Below are 14,553 nucleotides of genomic sequence, written 5' to 3'. Positions count from 1 at the left end.
TGCCCTTCGTTTACTGCTGCTCCTCTGATCCTCACCTATATCATCCTCGTGATGTCCGAGGGTGATACACTCTGTTCACTGCCCCCTGGACAAGATTTCCAGAAGATAACAGATCACATACATTGCCTGGAAGAGCACAAAATATTTAAGTCCGAGCTGGGCCGGGACATGGTTCTTTTATAAAGCGTTCTGAAGGGTATACTGAAGCCTCTTGTGATAGTACAAGGGGGAATGGCCTTAAACTAGAAGAGGGTTAGAGATTTAGGCTAGATGTTAGGAAGAAGTTTTTTATTCAGAAGGTGGTGAGGCACTGGCTCAGGCTCCACAGAGAAGTTGTGGAGGCCCCATGCCTGGAGGCATTCAAGGCCAGGTTGGATGGGGCTCTGGGCAGCCTGATCTGGCAGGGGACAACCCTGCCCATGGGAGAGGGGTTGGAACTAGATGATCTTTAAGGACCCCTCCAACCTAAGCCATTCTGTGATTCTACGATTCTCTTCTGCTGTCACAGAGTGTGTCTCTTGAATGCCTTTCTTTAACCCCCATGGTGTCTCTTTGACCCTGCTCAATCATGCCTCGGCATGTTGCCACGGTCCTCTTTCTTCACTCATCTTTGGGGAAGGACACACACTCACACAGTGTTTGGGGAAGAATTCATGGGTTCTCAGAGTTGCACTTGGCTCTGATACGAAAGGTAGGCATACCTTTCCTCATTCTGTTTCTCCACACTTGAGGGCTGAACAGGGTCCTCACAGCAGCAGAAGCTTTCCCTTTGCTCTGGGGACATTTGGGGAACCATAGGACTGTGTCTTCTATGTATATCTTGGGTCCCCTATACTCCCATACAAGCACAGGTGATTACCAAGTCCTTCCCCTCAGCCTTCATAAAAAAATGGGCCATGTGGAGAAGAGGAAGGACCACACTGACTTTGCACAAGACCCATTCATGAGCAAGACAAGGGGCCAAGAATTCTGCAGGGCAGGCCCAGAGCATCTTGCTCCAGCTTCATAGCCCATTTGCCCAGGCCAAATACAAAGCACTTCCTCACGAATCTGAGCAATAACAGGGAAAGAATCCCCAACTTTTTCGAACCTCAGAGCAGTGCTATATGCTCCTCTTCCCTACTGATGGGTGGCCACAGAGCAATCTGCAAAGAAATGTGGTGGCTGGAAGCACCACAGTAGATGTCCCTGTTCTAGCTGTAGGTGCCCCTGCTCATTGCAGGGGAGTTGGACTAGATGACCTTTAAGAGTCTCTTCCAACCCAAACAATTCTGTGATTCTGTGATGCAGAGGAACAAGCTGGGAGGGCACAAAAGAAGGAAAAGGTGACCCTGACATCCATATTCACAGCACTAAGTGAAAACTGTTAGCTTTGTCCTCGCTGGCAGCACCCCGTCCCCTCTCTCATCAGATCTGCCCACTCCTCTGTGAGCCGGCACAAAGGAGAGACACACTCCAATCCAATTTGTTACACGTCCACCTTCTGGAGAGAGGGGGAGGGAGGTAAAAATCCCATTATCTTTATCAAGCCTTCCAATCAGGAGCAGTGGTAAATGCAAACTCAGGAGACAGCTGCTGTGAAGCCTTTATATTTCATTCAGCAGATAGTGTATCTTTTTATTGCACGCAGGAATTACTTCTTTTTTTTTTTTTTTCTTTTCTTCTTTTTTTTTTTTTCCTTAAGAAACAACCTTTCTGTTCAACTTGACTCGGAAAAGGGGAAATTCCAGGGGACACTGATGAAGAGGAGCTTGTTTGAGCAGTAGCAATGCCTTGCTAAGGGATGAGTCTACTAGGAGGTGGGAGAGGGGGGGATGTCCTCCTGCACCTCAGATCTTACAGAAGATGTTGCACCTCCTTTGTGCCTGCTCTCTGATGCTGGTCACCACAAAGATGCCCAGTGAACAACAGAGAAAAGAGCAGCACAGAGAAGATTTTTCAGGGGCAACTGAAACAGGCAGAGCTGGAAGACCTCTCCTCTCACTCCAGATGTCTTCTTCTGAGCTAGTCATCATCAGTTACCCTATCCTCTGTGAGCATTTGTAGGTCACAATGCACACAGTTCATTTTGGTTATCTGTGCACACTCCACTGTGCTTCACACCCTTTTCCTACAGACCTTAAGTCTGATTTGAAAGGCTATGAAAAGATTTGTGGCTGTGTACAATGATGGAAAAGGGAACATATGCATCTAGCTTACCCATGCTTGATGCCTTTTTCATGATCGCTTGTGCTCATGATGGATTTGGCTGAAGAGCCCAGGGTGGGCTGCTTTTAGTCTTCCAGTCCCAGGAGTATTTTATCATTTCCCAATAAATTCCAAGTAAGACACAGATTAGCATAAGAAACAGAAGCAAAAAACCTTTTGCCTCTATGCTATGTGCTCCAGTACAACCAGATGTGTGGGAAACAAAAATCAAGGAAGTGTCCAGTTAAGTGATGACCTCTAGGAAAAGAGCAGAAACTCAACTCTGCTTCTAACATGGAAAAGGACTGCCATGGTTGGAAAGAAAAAGTTTATATCAGAACAGATGGAGACATGAAATATTCCAACCTGTATACATAATTCTGCATATAGTTGCAGAATCACAGAACTGTAGGGGTTGGAAGGGACCTCTAGAGATCATCGAGTCCAATCCCCCTGCTAAAGCAGGTTCCCTACAGCAGGTCACACAGGAAGGCATCCAGGTGGGTTCAGAATATCTCCATAGAAGGGACTCCACAGCCTCTTTGGGCAGCCTGTTCCAGTGCTCTGTCACCCTCAAAGAACATTTTTCTCATGTTTGTATAGAACTTCCTGTGCTCCAGTTTGTGCCTGTTACTCCTTGTCCTATTGCTGGGCACTGCTGACAAGAGTCTGGCCCCATCCGCATGACTCCCACCCTTTAGATATTTATAAAGAGTCATAAGATCCCCTCTCAATCTTCTCCAGGTTGAACAGTCCCAGATCTCTCAGCCTTTCTCATACGAGAGATGCTCCAGGCCCCTCACCATCTTTGTGGCCCTCTGCCGGACTCTTTCTAGAAGATCTCTGTCTTTTGTGAACTGGGGAGCCCAGAACTGCACATGATATTCCAGATGTGGCCTCAGCAGGCCAGAGTAGAGGGGGAGGATCCCCTCTCTCACCCTGCTGGCCGTGCTCTTTTGAATGTGTCCCAGGATGCCATTGGCCTTCTTGGCCACAAGGGCACACTGCTGGCTCATGGCCAGTCTGTTGTCCACCAGGATGCCCAGGTTCTTCTCTGCAGAGCTCCTTTCCAGCAGGTCAGCCTCTAACTTTACAGACACGTGCAGTTATTCCTCTCCAGGTGCTGGACTCTACACTTGCCCTTGTTGAACCTCGCAAGGTTCCTCTGTGCCCAGCTCTCGAGCCTGTCCGGTTCTCTGCCTTACTGTACATATGATTTAGTTGTACTCTGTGTAAATAGTTCCTAGATGTTAAACCCATCACCTCAGTGCTGCACGCAGGTGAAGCACTGACAGTTTGCCCTGACATGGCCCACGGTGAGGCTGAGCCAGCACCACTGAGTGTGCAGGGCACTCAACCCAACTGCCCCCACCTCAGCGGTCCCTTTCAAAAGGCTCAGGGAAGAGTGAATGCCTCAGCATGGAGCCAAATTTTTGTTTTGTGATTCCCACACCCTGACGTTTTCCCAAAGATGGGGAATATTTTATTTATGGCGAGGGCTTTAAAAAACAATAATAACAAAAATAGCCGCGGTAGAAAGAAGCCTTTACTTTGAGGGCTGCAATTTGGATTTTGGACTAAAATGTAACCTCAGGGTGTCCAAAATAAATGCTTTCAGCTGACAACCCCCTCCATGAGTTGTCTGGGTAACTGCAAAACATTATGACATTTGCGACACATACGAGTCACTCTGCCTGCAGCTACCCTGCATTTAACAACTCAAAATAACTCATTAGCTTGTTTCCTTTCTTCATGTGAGCAATCTGGCCTTAGTACGGTCAGAAAGCCTAGGAAATTGTGATTGCAATAGAAAACAGTGTTGCTCTTTAGAAAATCATTGATTTCAAGGCCAGATGATAATCATCTGCTCTGACCCACTGCTTAGCATGCACTGGAGGGGCTGATCCAGCCACCTCCTCAGTTCTGAGTATTCAGCCTGGGGCAGGCTGATGCTGAGAGCTCTGTGCTGCTCCCTAATGCCCAGCACTGCCTTCTGCTCTCCCAATGCTGCTTTTATTGTCACTGAAGGATGCCAGGTGCCAATAAGCACCTTTTCCTCAAAGAGGATGGGCTGGAGCTGTGGCTGGATGTGCATATCCTCTTGCCAGCCCTGCTCCTCCCACCTTATTAACTGCTGTGATAAGGGAGCCTGCAACTATATTGCTGCTGGCAGGACTCTTCTCCTAGATGAGAACATGGTTTGCGTTGTTTTTTTCTCTATCTGTATCTTTCTATATAATACTTATCATTAAACATAAAATTATTATTATTATTACTACCAACTACATCATCAATGCTATTGGCCAAACAGCTGCTCATTAAGCAATCTCCTGTCAATGTGGACAAGACTGCATTCAGCCCTTCTGCTAGGGTCTGCACACACTTTCTGGTCCTCGGCATCACTCAGAATACCAAAATTACTTGTAGCAGCAAAGCCCTGGATGCAGAATTGTCAGGCTTTAGTTAGAACCCCCTCCACACACTGCTCTGTACCTCTCAGCTGTCAGAGCCGCAATAAAAATCTGTGCACTCCAGTTTATCCCTCACAACTGCAATACACAGGTACAAATCCATGCCTCTGAGTATGGAAGCAACATTCATCCCCACAGCAGAACAAGCCACTTGCCACCCACACCCAGCCTGAGACTCAAACCTAATGGGCCCTGTGGTCACCTTCCAGCACCAGACAGGTCAATAGATTTGGTTGTCAATCCCAATAGTCCCATCTCCTGTGCCCTGGCACTCTGCCTGGCTGGATGCTCACCCTTGCCCTCAATGCTGACTCACAGCAGCTCCAAAATCACCTTGGGTCCTTTCTTGATGAAATATATGATCTGTTCTTTACTGCTGCTGGTGTTGGCAGCTCGTTTCATTATTCTAACTGCCTTTCACGAGCAGGAATCTTGCTGCAATTTCTGTCAGGAGTCCCCTCCTCCCCTACACAAATACACACACATATACACACTTAACTTTAATCCCTGACCTCTTATTTCTGCCTCTGTTATTGCTGTGAATTGTTTCTTGGCATCCATCCATTCCCTCTCCTTTTGGTTCCTCCTCTCCTGTGCTGACTTTTATAGACTCCATCATTTTCCACTCAAGCCCCTTTCACTGAAGGTCACCGAGGGCAAATTCTGCCTGATCATCTCACACAATGCAGTCCCAGCTCTGTGCCAGACACCTCAGCAATGCCCCGAGCACACAGTTCTGCAGCCTTTCACACAAGTCTCCAGGTGCTGCATTGGATCTGCTTCAGGATCCAGCTGCAGATATCTCACCGCCCTCAGTGCCCTTGATCCAACTTTTGGACAGAAACTGATTTTGGCCCCAGAGGTATCGCTGTGCAAGGCTGTGTGCCCCAGAGCTGACTTAAAATGCAAGTGAAGCTGGTGCAGCCCTTTCCACCCTCCAAGCACAGAATTCATAAACAGAGGGATCGTTCCTTAAAATGTTAGTGCTGATCTCCTAGTTCTCTGCAAAAAGGAGATGTCGGAGCAGCAGCTCCCAGCCCTGCTGCCGGTGGAGGGATGCTGGCAGGAGAAGGAAGCAGTCAGGGTGAGATGGATACAGCCCATTGAACGGAGGATGCTTTATCCCCTTTCCTGCGCCCACATGATGAGAAATTAATACTGCTTGGACTGTGACTGTCTCAGCAAGAACACATGCTTTATCCAAGCCTTCACCGCCCAGAGAAGAGCTCAGAATAAACCTGAGCAGCCTGAACACTGCTGACAACACCACCCTGTGTTTCTGGTACTCTTTTTTTTCCCAGAGGGTTTGGCAAGATGTGCCTTGTGCAAGACAAACTCTGTGCAGAAAATCAGGATGACTACTGGACATTTTAAGTCCTTGAGGCCAGAGCAGTAGAGTTTTCACAAGCCACGAGAGTTTGCATTAATTTACTCAGTCTCTTCTGCCCTCTGAGCATTGCTGACACTCTGCCTTGCCCAAGCACCTGGAGAGGTAGCACTTGCCACACCAAAGTGCTTGGGTTGAGCTTGGCTGTTTCCCCTCTCCCACAAGCCATGGGGCATTCAGAGCCCATTGTGCACTCACATACCCAGGTCCATATCAGCAGCTTTGGGCCGGTGGGAGCAGGGCACGTTCTTGAAGATGGCATCGAGGATCTTCTCCTTGACCTGTGTGATGGTGTCACAGTTCAGGATCTTCACCGGGATCTCGGAGCTGTTCACGTTGTCAGGGTTCACACAGCTCAGGACCTGAGAAAGAGGCAGTGAGACCCACCGTGCATTTCACAACAGCGCAGGTATCCTGTGACCATCCCTCCACACCCACCTTCTTGCAGGTGTCTCAAAATAACACTCACCCACGTGGTACCAGACAACACAACCAGACCCTGGCTGGATCTGAACTGGAAACCAGAGCTCTTCTTGGCCTCCGACCCATTCCCTGCTCCCTACAGATCTGGCAAGGTGTCTGAGTTTTCTAGCAGCCTCCTTACATTCCCACCTGACTTTGACAGTAAAAGTAATCTTAACTCTGTCCATCTTCTGCACAGGACGGACCAAGACCCTTCTCAAGTTATTAATGTGAAATGTAGGGCTTCTTAAAAAAGATATACAAAGCAACAGCAACTAAAAAGCCTTGCTGCCTTCACATAAAGAATGAGAAAATTGATTCAACTCAAGAGGCCTCTGGTTTCTCTGAAGGAGAATCTAATTTTCTCTGAAGACTCTGTCCAAGAATAAATGCAAAGCATATGAAGTGGGGAGGGAGGGATGCTTTAAACAAACACTGTATCTTAACAGGAATTTGTCCACTAACTCTTAGCCACGTCTGTGTCAAGTGTTCTGCTCTTGTTATAGGAGTGTGAAGTCCATAAACTTTTATAAACTTAGCACACCTTTCCACTTAGAAGGAGTGTTCAGTGGAGCTGCTGGCTATACAGAGTCGTTAAATCTTGCTGTGCAACTTTTATATGTGCAGGCATGTTATTTTTGGTGACTTAGACAAATTTTACCTTGACCATAAATTCCTCTCTGTAGTATGCAAGAGACACTGGACTCTATCGCCTTCCATCTCACCTACCAAGATTCAGTGAGATCTAAATGTGGCTTGAAACTGGGTGAAATTCTATCAGTGTAATTATATATTGGCTCACCAGGCTCCCTTTGGTGCTGTTATGCTTAACTAAGAGGGACTTGTGAAGATATTGCTTACAAAGAGCTCTGTGATCTTTCTGGATGAAAGGGTAGATAGAAATAAGAGGTATTGATTACATCATAATGTTATTATTTATGTGTCACATTTAAGAGTATTGAAGAAGCATCAATTCAGATAATAATGACAACGACGCAGTTGTACAATTTTACGGCATCTTTCATCTCAAAGGATCACAGAGTTATATTTAAAAAGCACTGCTGAAATGCATCCAGTGTTGAGGTTATTAGCTGACCCCTTCCCACTACACATTTGTAGGGAAATGAAATGGTAATGGAGGCTAGATCAGCTCTTTTGGGAATGCTAGAGGAGTCCACATGTCTGTGGAGACCAAGTTACTCTGCAGGTCTCATTGACCTGAGCTCACTTAAACTGGACAGAGCTGATGTCAGTCAAAGCAAGCTCTGCAGAGTGATTCAGCACCAACGTAAACACCTACAGTTGCCTTCAAGAATGCAACTCGTGCACTGAGGTCTGTGCCCTCATCAAAATGAGGGTGCTATTCAAGAGGTCAGCATAGAAAGATATGGGACTGGGAGCAAGGAGAATAGTCACTGCTGAGCCCTGCTCTCACATTGACTTTTTCATAGAATCATAGAACGGTTTGGGTTGGAAAGGGATCTTAAGGATCATCTAGTTCCAACCCCCCTGCCACGGTCAGGGTTGACCTTGGGCTACGACATCTCACTGGATTTGTGTTTATTGACCTTCTTTCTATATCCTCGGGCTTTTTTATCTGTCAGCCCATCCAGCCATGAACTGTCTCTAAGTATATATATATATGCAATGCTTAGCACAACTAAGCCCTAATCTCCACTGGGGATTACTGGCATTTAAATTACAAACGCATGGCTTGTGGTTACTCATATGGGGACCCTGTCCTGAGCTCTCTGTGTTGTTTGGGTGCTTTATCCTGAGACCAGGACATCACTATAGTTTCTGTCCTTCTAGGTTAGGCTGAGGAAAATCCAAGGGGTATTAATACAGCAAGTCTTGGCAAGGGAGCAAGGTGAAGGATGCCCAAAGAGACCAAGCATGGGAGAATCCTCTGATATCTCATTTCTGGCTTCCTCCCTGCCACCAAAACTCCCTGAAAGGTTTTAACCAAACACAGCTCAAAACTTATTTATCCACCCTGGGCTACGTTGTCAGGACAGATGATCTGATCAGGCTCTCGGTGCTGCCAAGGTGTGCAGGGACCACGCAGAGCATGTCACTGCTCAACACACACTGGGCAGCTCCTGCCTGCCAGCCCCGAGCACTAATTATCCAATACTCTCGACAGCTTCCGACACACATTGAGGCCTTTGCTCCTCGGCATTATTTGTGTCAAGAGAAATGAAGCTGATGGAAGAGATGGATGGTCTTTCATCTTCCAGTGAGAGCAGAGCTGTGGCAGCAGGGAGGGAGGTTTGTACAGCTAGGCTCTGGTGTGGTGAAAGGCTAAAAAAAAAGCCATGGATTCTGGCAAAGGCACATGGCAGCCAGCAGGAACGAAATCTTCTCGTCTGCCATAGATGGAATAATCTAGCTAGGCTTTTAATAACGCTGCAGACCACAGATGATGGTAACTGACTGTTACCAAAGACATTAACACCAGAGGGTGTTTCTCTGAGGTATACGTCTTGGGGGAAGACCTACTGTTTAGCTGATGCACATTTATGCTAGCAAATCACATCTATAGTTACCTCAGTTTCTCCTGGGCTGTCCCTGTTCATTGCAGGGGAGCTGGACTACATGATCTTTAGAGGTCCCTTCCAATTCAAATAACTCTATGATTCCACGGGCTGAAAAATCTCTCGCATGTACACAAATTGTTCTGACGTGCAACGACCTCAGCTCACTGTGGGCTGCTTCCTTTGAGAACTATAGGACTTTGCACACAGAAAATTGGAGCTATCTGGTCTGGAAATAAATCAGACCCAAACAGTATGAATTTAGTGAATGAGGTGCATATTGTAAGATCAGTAATTCCAGATGTTTGAAACCGCTCTGTCTTCTTTTGTCTCCTTCAATAAGTCAATTTCTTTGGACCTACTTTTCGCTCATATTTGAAACCGGGGCTTAAAATAATGGTCGTGATTAATAGTAGCGAAAGAAGCTTCCAGAAGAAGTCTTGTCTTCTTGCAATAATGGCAATAAACAGACTGCTTCAAGGTGTGATTCAACTCAGTCCAGCACCCATCTAGCACTCATGAAACAGAACCCAATGAATTTCAGCCACAAGCACTACAGACTCATAGCAGTGACCAGATGCTTTATGGAGAGAACAGGAGACAGTAAGGGAATTCCTATATTACAAATATTGAATCTCCTATATTACAAGTACTGAACCAATGATTGTTTAATTTCATTACTATGTATTTTTGACAAAAGATAACAGAACAATGTCTGCTTAAGAAAGGTGGAAGAAGAACAAAATACAACAGAAATAAGAAGAAACAAAAGGAAGAACAGTCTTATTTATATTCTGTTTCCTCTTAATCTCCTTCACCAAAGCTGATCTCTGGAAATCTGCTATGATTCCTATCGGGTTATATTTGTCTGCTCTTGAGATGTAAGAGGGAGAGCTGATTAACATCAAACAACACAAAGCAAATGGAAGAGAGCTTTGTTCAGGCTGATGTATAATTACTACCCTTTGCTGGCTGTGTTATATCAAGCCTAAAAGGATCGGAGGGATTTCCTTTGGTGAAAGTGATCACTCTGTGCCTGTTTTTTTTTTTTTCTCTTTTACTCATTCTCTCCAAGATCACGTCTCCAAATTACTAGACAACTACACATAATGGAAAAGAAGCACTGCTCTGGTGATTTAATAGGAAATTTTTAGAATGCAAAGTTAAATTGTGGTTTTATTCAAGAGGAAAGTCTACCCGCTCATTACCTCATTAGATTGAATTCAGCTGAAGTTAGGCTCTAGATTGCAGTCAGGGAAGAACAGATGTTTGTAGAGTCAGCCCACCTGAGCTAAGATCTAACGCAGGTCAAGGAGCTATCATGGAATGGATACAGCTCTCTAAGGAAGTTAAATAAAAGCAAAATGAACATCCCTCAGTTGAAGGTGTACAGAAAATCAGCTACTAAGTTCAAAATACCTTCTGATCATAGAACCATGGAATGGTTTGGGTTGGAAGAGACCTCAAAGATCATCTAGTTCCAACCTCCTGCTGCAGGAAGGGCTGATCACCTTAAAACCTGGCGTGTTCTAAGAACAAACTTCTCGGAAGTAAAGGAATTTTATTTATTTATTTTATTTATTATTCTGAGTCCACTCAGTTGAGGACCTGGAAAGTTTCCTTCATCCTGCAGAGGCTTCGAAGGTCAGTGAATTTAGTGCATCCAGGAAAAAGTGAAGGCCCACAAATATTTACATTAAGAAGAAGTGCTTAGTGTTCTTCATCCTTAATTGATGCTCTTTAATCAAACAGAAAAAGGATGTAATCTCATATAGAAGCCAAGGTTGGATGTAACCAACGTAGGAATAAGCAGTATATCTTTCACCATGCAGTCAATTACATTTTGAAGCAAATGACTCAGTGACAGGGAATAATTATATTTCCCTTGAAATCTTTAAATCAAGTTCATCTGTCTTTTTGTTGAGCTTGCTCAAATGGAATGTTGCATTGGCTCTGAGGAAGACTTGATAGGTCCCTGCTCTGTGACACTCTAAAATCTTCCTCAGTGCTGAAATCACAAAATCACAGAATTGTAGGGGTTGGAAGAGACCTCAAGAGATCATGGATTCCAACCCCCCTGCTAAAGCAGGTTCCCTACAATATGTCACACAGGTAGGTGTCCAGACGGGTGTTGAATATCTCCATAGGAAGCTCCACAATCTCTCTGGGCAGCCTGTTCCAGTGCTCCGTCACCCTTACTGTAAAGAGTTCTTCCACATATTAGTGCGGAGCTTCCTATGTTCAAGTTTTAGGCCATTACTCCTTGTCCTGTCGCTACGCACCAACGAGAAGAGCCTGGCCTCATCCATTTGCCTCCCACCTCCCTTTGGATATTTATAAACATTTATCAGATCTCAGTCTTCTTTTCCCCAGGCTGAACAGACCCAGGTTACTCAACCTTTCCTCATATGGGAGATGCTCCAGGCCCTTTATCACCTCTGTGGCCCCTCCATGGACTGCTTCTAGGAGATTCCTGTCTTTTTTGAACTGGGGAGCCCAGAACTCCACACAATCCTCATTACAGAAAGATATTTCTTTCTTGGGGAGGATCATTCTAGACATGATCCTTGCAACAAGATCTCATAAAAATGACTTTTACTGCTACTAGTAGAAGGCTACAGGCTTTATGTTGACCCAGCACTGTGGAGTCTCAGAAAACTCTGGGCTTGCTGTGTCCTCAGCTGTGTGTCCTTGTGATCACAAGTGTCCAGCATCTGAAGTCCCTGTGCTCATCTTGCTTGAACTCAGCACTGGAACACCCGGTATGGCCACAGGCCAAGGGCCCTACCATGAATATCATACTCTTCAGGCTGAAGATACCAGGATGTTAGCAACTGCTGTGACAAACACACATTTCTGCTGTAGGGAGACCACCACCTTTGACCTTACAACTCAGAGTGGTGGTGGAAGTGTGGTCACCACTCCAAGAAAAAGAAGTAGGTTCACGAAGTGTTTTGTCTACTAGAAGAGAGTGAATTACCTATTTCTACTGTCCACACTTTCACAGGCACATGCATGACTCAAAGTTCACTCTTTCCTTCCAGTTCTCCCAGACCTCACCTAATCCAAGCAATGGCAAAGGTCCGCCTAACCTGCAATGAATGCAGACCCTTCCACACAACGGACAGGAACTTGAGATGGTCCGGGAATGAGATATGGCACAGTGGAAGTAAACTGGAAGTAGTTATCATTGCAAACATGCTTTGCAAGAAAACTCTTCAGCAACAAACTTTGTCGTGTTGTGCAACTAGTAGGCTGGGTTATCCTGCTGGGTTGCAAGAAATAAAGTCCCAGAAAGTCAACATGTCCTTCACTAACTTCTTTCTTCAGAATGCCCTTTTGATAGAAGAAGGTGAACAAGCTCATAGGAGAGCATGCTCAGAGTACTCACCAGTGTCTTGTAATCAATTTGCTGTCGGATAAGCTTGTCCTCACTCAGTGAGTACCGGGCCTCCCCAGTGATTGAGTCAATGGGACCCTTTTCCATCTGCTGCTTGATGGCACAGAAGAGGGAGAACAGAGGTTCACCAGCACACTCCTGCAAGGGTGAGAGACGACAACCAGGTGAGCAAGAAAAAGTATAGATGAAAACCTGGATCCCAAACCCACATGATATCTCAGCGATTGCTGCTGCTTGCCACCCCCAGCCCCTCAAGGCAGATGCACCATTGGGAGTCACCCTCACTGGGTGAATCACTGCGTGATTCCACATCAAAAAATAAAAAGGCTCTTTGAGTGACTTCTGCTGGGCCACACCTTTGCAACAGTGCAGGTGGTGGGATGGGTCCTGGAGGAATTGGAAACGGGGCTGGAAGGGGGTAGCACCACTGGTGCCTCATCCCAGGCATCTGGGCAGTGCCTACAGTCTCCCTGAGCATTCCTATGCAGGAGGCAAGCAGTGATGCTTGGGCAGGAGCAGGCCACCAAGGAACCCACCAACCAGATGGTGCCCCTGGTTCTGTTCTTGCATCGGTGATGTCAGGTGCAACAAGCACCCCACAGGCAGCAAAGCATCCTCCTCTCCAATGTCTCCTTCCCTTCATTCATTCACTCTCATTCTTCTTCCCACACCTGTCCTCTCTTGCTGTGCCCTCCCTCTGCACACTCCTTGCCACGCATCCCTCCTTGTACTTTCTTCTGTCCTTCCCTTCTCTTCCATGCCTCTGTTCTTTCTCCCCTCCTTCCCACATTGCCCTCCCCTCTAGCGGTGCACCCCAACTCAGTGAGCAAGGTCATCTTCCTCTGGTGTAAATCCAGGCAAAAACAAGTTAATAATGTGAAGCAAAGTGGCCCCTTTCTCAGTTCCTGCACCTGTCTCCCACTTAATTAGCTTATCTGCCAGCAGCATATTGCTTCTGTGTGCCTGTCTCATGCACTTATCAGGCCACTGTTCAGGCTAAGGCAGAAAGACAAGTAGCTGAGTGGGTGGAAAGACTTACAAAAGCAGTGCTTTAGAGAGTCACCTCCTTGTACCCTTTCCTTTCAGCTGCAAGTGGGAATCTGATACTAGAGTCACTGAATTACCTTCCAGAGACCTTCAAAACTTTCCCATTCAGCCTTTGACAGGTTGTGCCTGGGGGCTGGAAAGGCTCAGAGGAATGGGACTGGTTTGTAAAGCTTTGAATTTCCAAGCAGAGGTTGGTTATCTTGTCCAAATGACATAATGTGAGATGTAGGGAGATCTGGCAACTGCATTGAGAGTCCGGGTAAGGTGAAAAGGCACCTCACTCCAAAAGGCTGGCTATGACTATGGGACCACAGCAATTAGCACGCCTAAGGGCTCAGAGTGGGTCCTCAGGAGGAAATGTCATCACCTGGCTGTTAATGACAGGACTCAAGGGCTGAAAGCCTCTTTTTTTTCTTATTACATAACTCCTCAAGGAGACCTTCCAGAAGGCACAAGCAGGCTCAGAGGGTGTCTCCAGTAATTTTAGTCATTTGTTGATCACTGTCCTGCAAAGTCAGTGCTACCCCAACTACACCTTGCCAAGAAGCAATGCATTAAAGCAGCTGCTCATCCAGGAGTTTTACTTATCTTACCTTGAGAAACTTGTACAGAAGAAAGGTGAACCAGTTGGTGAGCATTTTCTCAGCCACAGATTCCGTCCTAAAATCAGACCGGGACAAAAAACACATGGGGAATAAGTTAGTCACGTTAGTCATCTCCAAGGTCTAGTTGAGAGACTGGTTTCATGCATCTCACTGCCCACACTGCCAAGCCTCATAGAAAATCAGGCACAATATCATCAGGATTAAGCACATCCTAGGGTCTCTGCTTTACCTTTGGATTTAGGAAACCTAGAAAATCCGTACCGCCCTTGTGATTCTCCAGTGACTAGGAAAATCCCAACATGCCTGTTCCGCAGTTTCTCCATCAACGAAAGAGAGAAATCTCAGAGATGCTCCGGGAAGATAAATCCATCAAATATGAGGAGCTCAGAGTTAGGCCATACAGATGAGTAGGTCAAGCAAGTACTTAAGGCAGATCTAAATCTCTAGAGAAGACTTA

The 14,553-nt window shown here is 46.1% G+C and overlaps 1 protein-coding gene across 5 annotated transcripts in view; it reads right to left on the bottom strand.

Moving 5' to 3' along the window:
- PLXNA4 (plexin A4) overlaps window positions 1-14,553 on the bottom strand; it is a 468,858-nt gene that overhangs the window by 33,624 nt on the left and 420,681 nt on the right. For all 5 annotated transcript variants that reach the window (XM_021384299.1, XM_021384300.1, XM_021384302.1 and 2 more), the window contains 3 exons: window positions 14,085-14,151; window positions 12,436-12,582; window positions 6,248-6,407 (listed from right to left, as the gene is read on the bottom strand). In XM_021384299.1, coding sequence (XP_021239974.1) covers window positions 6,248-6,407; window positions 12,436-12,582; window positions 14,085-14,151 — 374 coding nt within the window. The remainder of the gene's footprint in view (window positions 1-6,247; window positions 6,408-12,435; window positions 12,583-14,084; window positions 14,152-14,553) is intronic.

This window comes from Numida meleagris, chromosome 1 (genome assembly GCF_002078875.1).
Source record: "Numida meleagris isolate 19003 breed g44 Domestic line chromosome 1, NumMel1.0, whole genome shotgun sequence".
Lineage (NCBI taxonomy): Eukaryota > Metazoa > Chordata > Aves > Galliformes > Numididae > Numida > Numida meleagris.
The sequence above is the reverse complement of the archived record's forward strand: the minus strand, read 5'-3'. Positions and strand labels throughout refer to the sequence as shown.